The sequence below is a fragment of the Diabrotica virgifera genome, chromosome 1, assembly GCF_917563875.1.
Source record: "Diabrotica virgifera virgifera chromosome 1, PGI_DIABVI_V3a".
Classification (NCBI taxonomy): Eukaryota; Metazoa; Arthropoda; class Insecta; order Coleoptera; family Chrysomelidae; genus Diabrotica; species Diabrotica virgifera.
In genome coordinates this window covers 83,936,502-83,950,728 of record NC_065443.1, presented here as the reverse complement: position 1 = coordinate 83,950,728, position 14,227 = coordinate 83,936,502, and the positions used below count along the sequence as shown (strand labels likewise).

Below are 14,227 nucleotides of genomic sequence, written 5' to 3'. Positions count from 1 at the left end.
ATGTTTATTTAAAAAATTCCTGACGCCGTGGTGTTAATCGATTTTAATTTTGCAAAATTGCAAATGAAAGGTACAGTACAACTTCTATAAGCAAAAAAATTTTCAACTTGCTATCTGCTTTATTTTCAGTCCTGTAACATTTTGAAAAAATGATTTTTTTTTTACCAAAGCTGGATTGCAAAATTTATTTTGCAAAATCTGTTGAACCGATCTTAATGAAATATACAGTATTGTTTTACTGTATCATATAGTGTTTCAGGGTGAAATATGAAGGTCCTAAGTGTAGCATAAATGGTTGAAAAACGTATAATGCGAATACTTGTTTTTGTATGTTTTTTCACAAATATTGCTATTTTGCAACAAGGGTGACTATTTTTTAAATTTTTAACCAATTCTATATTGTAGGAAATTTAATTATGCAACTTTTATGTCAGTACAACTTTTCTCGAAAATGAATACTTTTAAAGTTATAATCAAAAAACCAAGAAAAAAATCGAATTTGTCCTTCATTTTTTGACATTTTGATTATTTAAACAATGTTCCGGACCTTTTTGAGAGGGAGGATAACTCAAATATTATTATTTAATTTATTTTCAAGCAATTTCTGCAAAAAAATTTTAGTCACCTCTCAACGTCCAAATGTACTAATATTTTTACAGATGCGCCCTGGTCTAGTAAGTGTTAAGTAAGTGTTAATGTTTTTTATGATTGGCGATAAAATTTTGTATGTACCACGTCAGTAAATACTCGCCTCGCTCGCTTCGCTCCCTCTGCTCGTAATATCAGACTCGTTCGATAAAGAGTCACTTTACTGACTTGGTACATAAATAACTATTAAAATAATTAGTGTTTTCTTACATAAAAAACTTTTTTGTACTCTCATACATTAATATATACCAATTACAATTTCGATACTTGTATCATAATTGACTTCATTATGATACAGATTTTTAACCAATAGAATTGCGAGATGACGTTCTGAATCGAAGGCGGCACATACGCAATAAGCAATGTTAAGTCAAATGCATACGCTTTGACAGTTTATAATATTTAAACAAACTGACAAATTAGTCCAGAAAGCCACTGCGCATCCGCTAGGAAAAATATTCTAATTCGGATTTTTTGCACAATCTTACTCAAAAAGGACTCCTTTTAACAAATTTGCATGTTGCCAGGACCAAAAAGTGGTCAAAAAATTTTTAAACGTTTTTTTTTTGTTTTTTTCCTAAAATAATTTTTTTTGCATCGAAAAAAGTTTTTTTTTAGGTTTTTTGGATCATTCCAAACAGAAAAGGTCTTTAGTGACTTTTCTCTAAAAATGATATTATAATATTTTTTTTGAAATATAAGTGATTAAAAATTAAAAAATTGCGAAATCGGCAATTTTTAACCCTCAAAAACTATGTAAAAAACTGAAAATTTTAATGTTGCCAAGGCAGGTTGATATTCTTTAAACATCGGTCAATGAAAACCCGAAGAGTATTTTGCTCTCCTTTGTTTTTTAATTGCTAATCAAGCGTGCGCGACACTATTTTCCACCGACAGTATGGTACAAATGAAAGGAAGAAATTCGTTATTTCGTAAACCGGTGACTTTAAGGAAAAATCCCGAAACCGGTCGATTTTTATTTTTAAGTTATGATATTGTGGCATATATGGTATACTAGTGACGTCATCCGTATGGGCGTGATGACGTAATCGATGATTTTTTTAAATGAGAATAGGGGTCGTAGCTCATTTGAAATGTTCTTTAATTCTCTATTCAGTAATGTAAACATTTACATAATTATTTATACAGGCTGTCCTTCTACTTCTTTTTTTGTCAAATAATTTAATTTAATAAAAAAATTTTGGACACCCTGTATAAATAATTATGTAAATGTTTATATTACTGAATAGAGAATTGAAGAATCTTTCAAATGAGCTAGCACACGACCCCTATTCTCATTTAAAAAATCATCAATTACGTCACCACGTCCAGATGGATGACGTCACTAGTATACCATATATGCCACAATATCATAACTTATAAAAATCGACCTGTTTCGGGATTTTTCCTTAAAGTCGCCGGTTTACGAAATAACGAATTTATTCCTTTCATTTGCACCATACTGTCGGTGGAAAATAGTGTCGCGCACGCTTGATTAGCAATTAAAAAACAAAGGAGTTTTGAATATTGTATTGCAAAAAACTCTTCGGGATTTCATCAATCGATGTTTAAAGAATATCTACCTGCCTTGGCAACATTCAAATTTTCTGTGTTTCACATAGTTTTTGAGGGTTAAAAATGGCCGATTTCGCAATTTTCCAATTTTTAATCGCTTATATGTCAAGAGCTATCATTTTTGGAGAAAAGTCACTAAAGACATTTTCTGTTTGGAATGATCCAAAAAACCTAAAAAACCTTTTTCCATGCCAAAAAAAAATTTTAAGAAAAAAAAAACAAAAAAAAAAAGTTTAAAAAATTTTTGACCACCTTTTGGTCTTGGCAACATGCAAATTTGTTAAAATGAGTCCTTTTTGAGTAAGATTGTGCAAAAAATCCGAATTAGAATATTTTTCCTAGCGGATGCGCAGTGGCTTTCTGGACTAAATTTCAAGATTAAATCTTTTTAAGAATATGTCTGAAGGTTCTGGTGGTGATATATCAAAAAACGTCACGGCGGATGGAAATCCACATCGGTGGCGGAAAGTTGAGGAATCCGCTTAAAAGAAAATCTACATAGGTAATCAAATTTTAAATTCCATCAAATACAATCAAATTAATATGGAAATGCATATCACACCATTGACGACATGAACCTCATCAACCAGAGCGATAAAATTGTCACCTCACCTCAAATTCATTTAAATAATTGTAATTTTTAAAATATAATTGTATATATTGTATATATAAAATATATTGTATCAACAAAATAATTAATTTAATCATATAACTTCTTAATTTGTTTGTGTTAGAAAATAAATGAACTTAATATATTTTTTTGTTGTGAGATGATAGAAAAAATTACGTATACTACTCGCATTTAATTGCCATTATAATGCTCACATTCTGTACGACGTTCGTCGTTAGGCAGCTCATGCCGTATCCCTCATAGTCGCATCATATTGACGATCATTAAATGCTCCTTGCATAATATACCATTTTTGAAGTGTAAACTTCAAAAAACTCCAGACGAATGGAGAAGCAGTATACTAGTACCTGTCTACAAAAACAAGGGAGATATACAACAATGTACAAACTACAGGGCTATAAAACTGCTTAGCCACACCATGAAAATGTGGGAAAGAATAATTGATAGACGGATACGTGAAGAGACCGAAATATCTGAGAATCAATTTGGTTTTATGCAGGGCAGATCAACAACAGATGCAATTTTCATTATAAGGCAGTTGATGGAAAAATACAGGAGTACAGAAACAAACCCTCATATGGTATTCATTGATCTTGAGAAGGCATATGATAGAGTTCCTCGAGAGATTCTGTGGTGGGCACTCAATAAGAAAGGAGTCCCTGGTTAAATGTAAAGATTGTGAGGGATATGTATGAGGGAGTAACGACTAGTGTTAGGACAGGTGTGGGAGAGACTGATAAATTTCATGTGAAAGTAGGATTGCACCAAGGCTCGGTGCTTAGTCCGTATTTATTCTCATTAGTTTTGGACCAGGTAACAGCTAAACTATAGGCTAACATTCCATGGTGCTTAATGTATGCTGATGATGTCGTGTTACATATGATAGAGTTCCTCGAGAGATTCTGTGGTGGGCACTCAATAAGAAAGGAGTCCCTGGTTAATATGTAAAGATTGTGAGGGATATGTATGAGGGAGTAACGACTAGTGTTAGGACAGGTGTGGGAGAGACTGATAAATTTCATGTGAAAGTAGGATTGCACCAAGGCTCGGTGCTTAGTCCGTATTTATTCTCATTAGTTTTGGACCAGGTAACAGCTAAACTACAGGCTAACATTCCATGGTGCTTAATGTATGCTGATGATGTCGTGTTACTAGGAAATAGTGAAAGAGACTTAGAACAAAAACTGGAACAGTGAAGACAAGCTCTGGAGGAAAAAAGTTTAAAACTTAGTAGGACAAAGACAGAGTATTTGCAATGTTCATTTAAAGATGGAGTTACTACAAATAAAATGGTATCTTTGGATGGTGAACTGATTGTAAAAAGCAATAGTTTTAAGTACCTGGCTGTTCTATAGAAAATTCTATAAAACAGCCATAAGACCCGCTATGATGTACGGAACTGAATGCTGGGCAGTGAAAAATAAAGAGGAACAACGAATGCATGTGGCGGAAATGAGAATGCTTAGATGGATGAGTGGAGTGACAAAAAAGGATAAAATTAAAAATGAGTATATTAGGGAAAGTCTAGGTGTGGCACCAATTGATACCAAAATGAGAGGGCGTAGGTTGAGATGGTTTGGTCATGTTCAACGTCGAGACGCTAATCACCCAATACGAAGAATTGCTGAAGTGCAGATTCCTGAAAGGAGTAGAAGAGGAAGACCAAAGAAGACGTGGGGGAGACGATTAGGCAGGACATGTTGGTAAAGGGGATTAATATTGATATGACCCAAGATAGAATTGTGTGGAGAAATGCAATTAGGGAAGCCGACCCCACGTAGGGATAAGCCAAAAAGAATGATGATGATTTGAAGTGAAAACTTCTTTAGCGACGTTGTGCACTTTTTGGATTGGGAAAAAGCATTGAGTTCGCGACCGTCATCGCTACGGCGAGATATTAGTAATTTATATATTATAGGTTGAATTGCGTATAAGTTCGACCGAAGTTATAATGGTTGGAGGAGGGAGAGGGTGGAGTGGAGAGATAGAGAAAAAAATTAATTTAAAAATATAAAAAATTATCAAACGAATAAATTATTATTTACGACATTGAAATTGCTTATTTCGCAATTAAATTTTGGTATTCATAACTTTTTTGACAAAAGTGCTTGGCGTATGTACACACTTCACGGTAGCTAACGTCGTTATAAGTTTCCACTTTTGTCGGCACTCTCCCGAGTGACAGTTTTTTTATTGCATTTTTGTTGTTCAAATAAAATTACATTAAGGACCGGTGTCACCAACAACAAATAAATCTGTGAATAATTATTCGTCGAGTAAAATTTATTAGTCGATTAGGTATATTTTTATTTTGTTTTAATACAATTTGGATAATTTAAAGTTAAGCTGACAAATTTTCTTTGTTATAGCTATTTAAAGCGAGATTAACTTGTCAATTTATTCGAACAGTACATATTTATTTGATAAATAAATAAAATGAGTCTTATTTGACATTGGTGAAACGTAGATGTGTCTACGATGAATAAATAACTTTATTCATCGCATAAACTACTACTCGTCGTTGGTGAAACAGGCCATAAATAAACTAAAACGATTTAACACACATTTTCATACATACCTGTACTATAAGATTTTTTATTCTCCCATTCGATTTTGACGATATCGATGAGCTTAACTTTGAAGAGGAATTGCCCCATCTCAGAAATTCGATCTGATCCTGAAGCCCTTCTAAATACGTGCAAATAGTCTCTAGTGAGGATGAAATATCGCTCCTTCCATCTGCTGAATAATCTGTCGCGTTGTTGCCACATAAGCCCTCTTTTTATCACATGTGCTGACTCCTTTCCAAAACTGGGAAGAAGCGACTGAAAAAAAATGACACAATTAATATCAAGAGCTACTAAAATTAAAGTATAAATCAGTGTAAGTAGTGGAAATATCTGTATTTGTAGTGTAGGGAGGGTAAGTCAAGTCCCACAGCACTTAGGCCACAATTGACCCATAATAGTGGCAATAATAATTGTTTATAATTTATATAAAAAATGTATAAAAAATGAATGAAAATTTCAGCTATATAATTGCCAGAATAAATAATTTCTAGAACATAAATGGCAAAATCATTTTCCTTCCATTAATTTACTTATAGTAGGGGAGGAAAGCATGCTAAATTTGCAGTTACTCGAGCGTTATGGGAACCTATTGGGTTGTGAAAAGTAGGTCCTAAAACCAAAAAAAGTGAAGTTAAGTTTATCATAAAGTGGGGGACTTTCCATTTTTTATTTAATTTTCCATTTCCAACAATCGTTTTTCCGATTATAGGGCAATCTATCCATAATTCGAAAAAATATCTCGAATAAAAGTTGCTTATTTTTACGTAAAGAATCCAAATCTGCAATAAAAATTAGGGGCTCCTATTTAAGATTTTAAATTTACCCCCCACCCCTCTCCGTGGGGGGTCGTGTTTAGTATCATTCGATAGATTTTTGAAAAATATTGAACACGTATTTTTAGTTTTTCGATCTGACGTTTCGCTTGTATATTTGCCCTTTTTTGTGAAACTTTGTGACTCACTCATTTCCTTACGCCCCGCCCAAATCATCAGATTTTTGAAATATATGTACACTCTTTTGCATGTATGTACTTAACTTACCTTTGACGATTTCGAGGTTTTTTAAGTATAGATTTTTTTCTTTCGGACCCCCCTTAACGAACTCCCCTGTATTAAGAGCCAATAATATGGTAGAGGTACATTTACAGGGTACAAGGTTTCTCCCCATGTGATAATCTGACGCGCTCGAGTTACTGCAAAAATCCCCGCTTGGGCTCCCCTACCATTATAATTTATCTCTAATTTAATTTCTGTATTTCATACGCATTTATTTCATTCTAATTTTAGTGCTTTAGAATTTTTCCCGATTTAGAAGTTTTTGTTAAAAATGTGTCTTTTAAAAAAATTTAGGTCTTAACGTTTTCTTCCATAAAATTCGTAAAACTTGTGAAAATTAACAGGTACAATAGCAAATTAGAATTCACATCAAGTATAAATCTGAAGTATAAATCAAGACCTGTTCTATCTGAACACGGAGCTCCGGAAGCTGGAGTGCAGGGAGCGGTGGTACATCCCTTCTGTATAACATTTGTACATTGGATATTCCAAGAACTCCCTGAACACTACTCAGCCTTTATTCAGACAACACTGCAATCGCGGCAACACACAGGAACCTCGATATAGCTGTAGTAAGAAATCTACAGACAGCACTGGATACAATAGAAGGATTGAGTATGCAATGAAAAATAGCAATAAGTCCAGAGAAAACCCAAGCGGTTGTCTTCAAAAACAGAATGGGTATCCCAGAAGAACAGTTAACAGTGCAAGACAGACCCATATAATGGGAAACCGAAGCTAAATACCTATTAGGAATCATAATGGACCAAAGTCTAATATTCACACCACATGTTGACGCGACAGTCCAGAAAACAGCAACGATTAGAGCCGCAATAAGAGCACTCACAGGAAGCAGAAGCAAATTAGCTATGAAAAAAAATTAAGACTGATAAACATCATCATACTACATATGGATATGCGACACATAAGTCAAAGCAACAAAAAGAAGATACAAGTAGCACCTAACAACTACCGTAGAGAAGCTGCAAATGTGCCTATATACCTCTTAAAACAAATAAGGGCACAGGATATAATGAAAGAAAAAGCCGGAAAATTAGCTAAGCTAGAAGACCACCCAAACCGGATACTGCGAGAGATATTAAGGTATGATGTGTACGATAGATGGAAGCAATACCATAGCATTATCAACCATATAATAAAGTCTATATTTTATAATCGCAGCTCTATCAAAAAAAGAAATCGCGCTCATCTTTGGCATCGCAGTGTATTTACCAATGTTGATTTTATATGTTTTAAACAGACCCCCAAAAATCTACAAAAACACAAAAAAGGGCTTCGTTCACCAAGAAAATATCAATAAAACACTAACTAAAGACACAAGTAACAAAAAAGCACTAACAAAATAAAAAAAAATGACAAGAGTGGTCCACACCCTCGAGCACCGAGTGGCCGAACTGGGCCTAGCCTCGGCTAACTCGGCCTAACTCGGCTTCTGAGTAAGCAATATAGTTCGATGGTAAGTCACTACAATAGAGATAGTGGGACTAAAGCGCCTCACGCTGTCCTCCATAGTTCGGGGTAGTTTATCATTGTTTCCACATGACAAGCATTTTGCTGATTTGAAAGGCTCTATAGCTCATCAATGTTGTATCGGAGGGAGGAGGGCGATTTGGAGCATTGGTGCGGGGTGGTTCCTGATTAAACTCCAATGAATTGTAGCACCCGAATGTCATTGGCTGCGTTCACCAGAATTAATCGGTTTAAGTTTCAACTAAACAGCTGTGTTTCAGCTCTTTAAAACCATGTTCAGTCTGGTGAATGGTATTTTTCCGTTTGACACTTTCATAGTTGAGGCGCTCAGAACAACAGTGGCCTAAACCCAAAAACGAAGTTTTGAGATAAATGCAATCTTTGCATTTTGTATTTCACTTAGAATGCTACGCCACGTTCCATCGGAGTTCTTCTGATGAGTGTGTATTTGTGTAAGTCTCACAGGCTGGGTTCAATACTATTGCTTGCTTGCTTGCGTGAGATGGGAGAACAAAAACAAAGAGTTTTGTTAGAAATATTTCTTACATAAAAGAGCCTATGTAGGAAACGAAAATTAGAGCATTAAGTACGATGTAGTAAGATGGGGAAGAAAGTGACGACAGTGCTAATGGTGAATTATAAGAGAGAGAGGGCAAATTAGTTGGATAAAACACATTTTGAGAACGATTTCCGAAGTGGAAATAGAGACGTCGTGGTAAGCGTATTTAAACTTAAATTGTGTTTGTTTCACAGTAAAAGTAATTAATTAGTCCAGGGTAATAAGGTTTTTTCCATGACACTTGAACAGCCAGGGTACTGAAGCGTTTTTTCGACAGGTAATACTTATAAGAGCAAATTGTAACTATTTCCTGCGTAGGATCTGGCGGCCATTTTTATTTATAAACAATTAAGTGTCAAAAATGGCATTTTTCATTTTTTTTAAATCAATGGAAACAGGTAAACTGATGGTCTTTTAGTACTAATATCTTCGAGATTATGGAAAAAGCTTTAAAATGACGCATTACAAAGTTTGATATACTCATTTATTGTTAATATAATTCCAAAAAAAGGTCGGAATTTCAAAAAAGAATATTTTCGCAATAACTGTTGTAAAAATTAGTGTACAGCTTTGAAATGTTTGTCAAATAAGGGTTCTTTGGTGCTTAATATGTGATAAAAATTTCAAAGCGATCCATTCGATTGTTTAAATTTTATTTAAATTTTTATCCCAGAGAGTATTTTTTTTGCAATAACATAAGTCAGAAAAAAATGACGTTAGAACCATTCCACAGGTGTCAAATAAAAGAGCATGAGCTATATTTTCAACTTGGTTTAAAAAAAGCGAATAAAAAATGCATTTATTAGCAATAAATAATTATGCAAAAGTATCGTAAATCTTTCCTTATAAACTTTTTATTTTGTTATATAGGGTGTCCCAAAAGTAGTGGAACGGTCGAATATTTCGCGAACTAAACATCGGATCGAAAAACTGAAAAATACGTGTCCAATCATTTTCAAAAATCTATCCAATGACACCAAACACCAACCCCCGTTACACCCCCTGGAGGTGGGGTGGGGGGTAACTTTAAAATCTCAAATAGAAACCCCTAGTTTTTCTTGCAGATTTTAATTCGTTACGTAAAAGTAAGTAACTTTTATTCAAGACATTTTTCGAACTGTGGATAGATGGCGCTATAATTGGAAAAAACGATTTATCCTGATACCATAGGTAAATTATAGAAACTGTCTAATATCTAGAGAAATACACTTCCAAATGAGAAACTAAAATAGAGGTTTTTAATATTTTTCGAAAACCTATCGATAAACGCCACCATGGCCCTCCAAGCCACCCCCTGGAGGTGGGGTGGGGGGTAAATTTAAAATCTTAAATAGCAACCCCCACTTTTTATTGCAGATTCGATTTCGTCATGAAAAATTAAGCAACATTTATTCGAAACATTTTTTAAAATTGCCGATAGATGGAGCTAATAAATCGTATTTTGCCAATTAAAGCGCCATCTATCAAAAATTCTAAAAAATGTTTCGAATAAATGTTGCTTAATTTTTCATGACCAATCCGAATCTGTAATAAAAAGTGGGGGTTGCTATTTAAGATTTTAAAGTTACCCCCCAACCCCACCTCCACTGGGTGGGTGGGAGGGTCATGTTTGGTGTTTATCGATAGGTTTTCAAAAAATATTAAAAACCTCTTTTTTAGTTTCTCATTTGGAAGTGTATTTCTCGAGATATTAGACCGTTTCTATAATTTACCTATGGTATCAGGATAAATCGTTTTTCCCAATTATAGCGCCATCTATCCATAGTCTGAAAAAATGTCTTGAATAAAAGTTGCTTACTTTTACGTAACGAATCCCAATCTGCAAGAAAAACTAGAGGTTTCCATTTGAGATTTTAAAGTTACCCCCCACCCCACCTCCAGGGGGTGTAGTGGGGGTTGGTGTTTAATGTCATTGGATAGATTTTTGAAAATGATTGAACAAGTATTTTTCAGTTTTTCGATGCGATGTTTAGTTCGCGAAATATTCGACCGTTCCACTACTTTTGGGACACTCTGTATAAGAAATTATATATATTTATTACAATTTTTTATCAATTATGATATAAATAACATTACTTGGTAGTTGTGCACTTAAAACAGGGTAAAAAAGTTAATTTTTTTGGAAAAAGGTTATTCAAAAAGTTTATAATGAAAAATTGACGATACTTTTGCATAATTATTTACTACTAATAAATGCATTTTTTATTCACTTTTTTAAACCATGTTGAAAATGTAGCTCATGCACTTTCAATTGACACCTGTTGAATGGTTCTAACGTCATTTTTTTCTGACTTATGTTATTGCAAAAAATGCTCTCTGGGATAAACAATTTGAATAAAATTTAAACAATTGAATGAATCGCTTTGAAATTTTTATCAAATATTAACCACCAAAGAACCCTCATTTGACAAAAATTTCAAAGCTGTACACTAATTTTTACAACAGTTATTGTTGCAAACATATTTTTTTTTGCAATTCCGACTATTTTTCGCAATTATATTAACAATAAATGAGTATATCAAACTTTGTAATACGTCATTTTAAAGCTTTTCCATAATCTCGAAGATATTTGTACTAAAAAAAATCATAAGTTTCACTGTTTCCCGTTGATTTGAAAAAAATGGGAAAATTCCGTTGTGATCCTACGCAGGAAATAGTTACAATTTGTTCCTATGGGTATTACCTGTCGAAAAAACGCTTCAGTACCCTGGCTGCTGAAGTATCACGAACAGGGTATATTTTTGTCTTATTACCCTGGCCTAAATATTGTATTACTCCAATCGCAAATGAACAATTTGTTTATGAAATATTAATTTACACTTCTTCTGGAAATATTCATTATCGCAAAAAATACTAATAATATAAAAAAGAAACAACAAACAGTCATCTCATTGTTAACTGATACTGACCTATCATGATTACAATAAAAATAGAATTTTTTTCGATACAGTAATCACTAATCACATCGAACTTTAACAATAATTATTAGTGTACCACAACTGGTAATTACTTATATCATTGACTTAAGCTTATCTTCGACCGTTCAGGAAGGAAACTGCGGCTTATGACTTCAGTTATCTTTGTTTGTTTAAAAAAATTACGTGCATCTGGACATTAATACGGGCAATGAGTTATTGATATGCCGGCTTTATCTGCAATTGTTAGCTTAAGAACAAGCAAATATTTGTTGGAACTATTAATACATAATTGACAATGATACGGAAGTAAAATATCAATAAAAATTATACAGAGCGATGTTAGAAAACTTATAAATTTAACAAAGGATAATTTGTTCACGTGCGATTTAAGATGGGTATAATATAAGGGCGAGATGAAAAGATTTTAGGATTGTAGTAAAAAACAATGAGTCATCAGCATTCTCGTTACCCTTATTTTTATTTATCTATTTCTCGTCCTTCATTCCTCCAGATGTCTTTTAGGTCATAGTCAAACCCCTTCGGAAACATATAGACCGGTCTAGTTAGACTCAAAAATAGGAGTGAGGCTACAATAATTACCATCAAGCTGAATGGCAGGATTGTTCAAAATACCATCATAAATGAAATCTAAAAAGTCCTCATAAATCAGACCCCTGCTAAAAAATTTACGCGGGGTCAAAGGTCACCAAATATGGTTTTTAGCGATTTTCTGCGAAACGGTAAGTTTTATCGTAAAATTAGCTGTAACAAAAAATGTAGATTAGATAATTATCTATAAAAAATACTATATTAGTTTTTTTCCTAAGAGGCACTGTTTTTGAGATACAACGATTCAAAGAGTTGAAAGACTTCTAATCGTCATAATATATGTATTAGTACACCAGGTATATACATCACTGAAGCTGTAATACAAGTAAACATAGTATTCTACGGTCAACTTAACTTATATTACACATAATAATATAAGATTATAAATATGATAATGTTTCTACTATACAGCTTGCGGTCTACCGAGGGATGCAATCCATAAGATTACAGTGCCAACAAAAAACTCTTTACAAAGTGAATGTAACGCGAAAATAATAAGAATTATTTGAATTTTACGGCTTAATCCCAACAAAAATACACAACAAAATACAACAAATGACAAAGTATTAACTTATAATAATTCTTTTTATTTATGCGCCTTAGTTCAATTTGCAAAGATGGGTTTTGTCGGAATAAACACGTTCGTCAGCTAATCTAATCACCCTACCTATTCTCTTCTCAGAAGGGTTTGAACATAATAATGAAAGACAACTTTCTAGGCAAAATGTTTATTGCTAAGTACTAATAAATACTTATGCAAATTACACCGTAATTTTCCTGGGTGGCGAAATCCTTCAGGTAGATGACACCCTCGAGGTATTAATTAGTCTTGAGTACTACTCCGGAGTGAAAATACGTGTTAAACCTATATTTTTTATCGTGTATTTCGTGTTATTTTCATTGTTAAAACAAAAATGTCAGAATATTGTTTTATTTGCGCTAAAATTTTAACTGAAGGTGAAATTGTTACCGTTGAACGTGGTATAAAAACATTAATCAATGCAAGTACTGAAAGAGCTGATGGATTTTTAGAATTTCTTAAACAGCAGAAATCTGTGACCATACATGTGGAGGGTCGTAAAAGTTATACTCGAAAGTGTTCTATTGCTGCAGCTATTAAAAGACAATATGAAAAACAAGAATCCAGTACATCGACCAAAAGTTCTCTTCTTACTAGAGCACGTGTAAGTGAACCAGCTTTTTGTTTTAAAAAACAATGCTTACTTTGCGGCCAGGAATGTAATGAAAAGCGTGAAAAAAAATGGCCATCTCTTCTCTCTCTATGTATGGAGCGCCTAAGAAAACTACGTGCTTAGATAAGTTTCGATATGCATGCTTTTTTAAAAGTACTCGAAACAAAAAACAAGTGCAGTTATCTTGTCTTCCTCCAACCTCAGCGGCTGCTCATCAACATCTTTTTCGGGTATATTACCAAGTTCAAGTGTGGCTTGATTATCAGCTAGATCCAAAAGACTGGGGATGGAAATTAGTCGACAGTTCATTAGAAAAAATTCAAACTTTACTCCCCCCTGCGCCGGAAAAACTCCTGAACACAATTTTTTGCAACTGTAAAAAGGGATGTAGCGCTAAATGTGGTTGCAAAAAAGTTGGACTGTTTTGTTCGGTAGCATGCACTAATTGTCAAAACCGGTCGTGCTCCAATGTTGAATCACCAACAATTGAGGATTCATTTGATTCTATCGAGGAGCCATGCGATGTGTCATTATTGGGACAATTTACTTGCACCCAGGATGAACAAGAAGAAGAAGAAGAAGAACAAGAAGAAGAAGAACTAGAAGATGAAAAAGAGGAAGAAGAACAATGAGAAGAAGAACAAGGGAAGCAGAAGTATTAGAAAATTATGAACTAGTTTGATAAATTTCCCTTTTTTTTAACTTATACCGCTTTATATAAAGTTTAATCATTTTTAACCCTTGCCAATATCAATTATTAAATAGCTTTAAATAAAACAGAATCATAACAGATCCGTGGAATAGGCCTACTGGGGAAGCCACGTTAAATAAACGCGCTAAGTACACTACCTCAAAAGTGGTGTAGAAACGTGTGCGCATATTATGACGATTACCACTTTTTGAATCGTTATATCTCAAAAACGGTGGCTCCCAGGAAAAAAAGTAATAAAGCATTTTTTATAGATAATTATCTAGTCT

The 14,227-nt window shown here is 33.7% G+C and overlaps 1 protein-coding gene across 1 annotated transcript in view; it reads right to left on the bottom strand.

Annotated features, from left to right (window-relative positions):
* The window catches only part of LOC114329068 (uncharacterized), a 206,667-nt gene that overhangs the window by 81,162 nt on the left and 111,278 nt on the right, over nt 1-14,227 (bottom strand). The window contains exon 2 of the mRNA XM_028278081.2: nt 5,433-5,679. Within this exon, the coding sequence (XP_028133882.1) occupies nt 5,433-5,679 (247 nt within the window). The remainder of the gene's footprint in view (nt 1-5,432; nt 5,680-14,227) is intronic.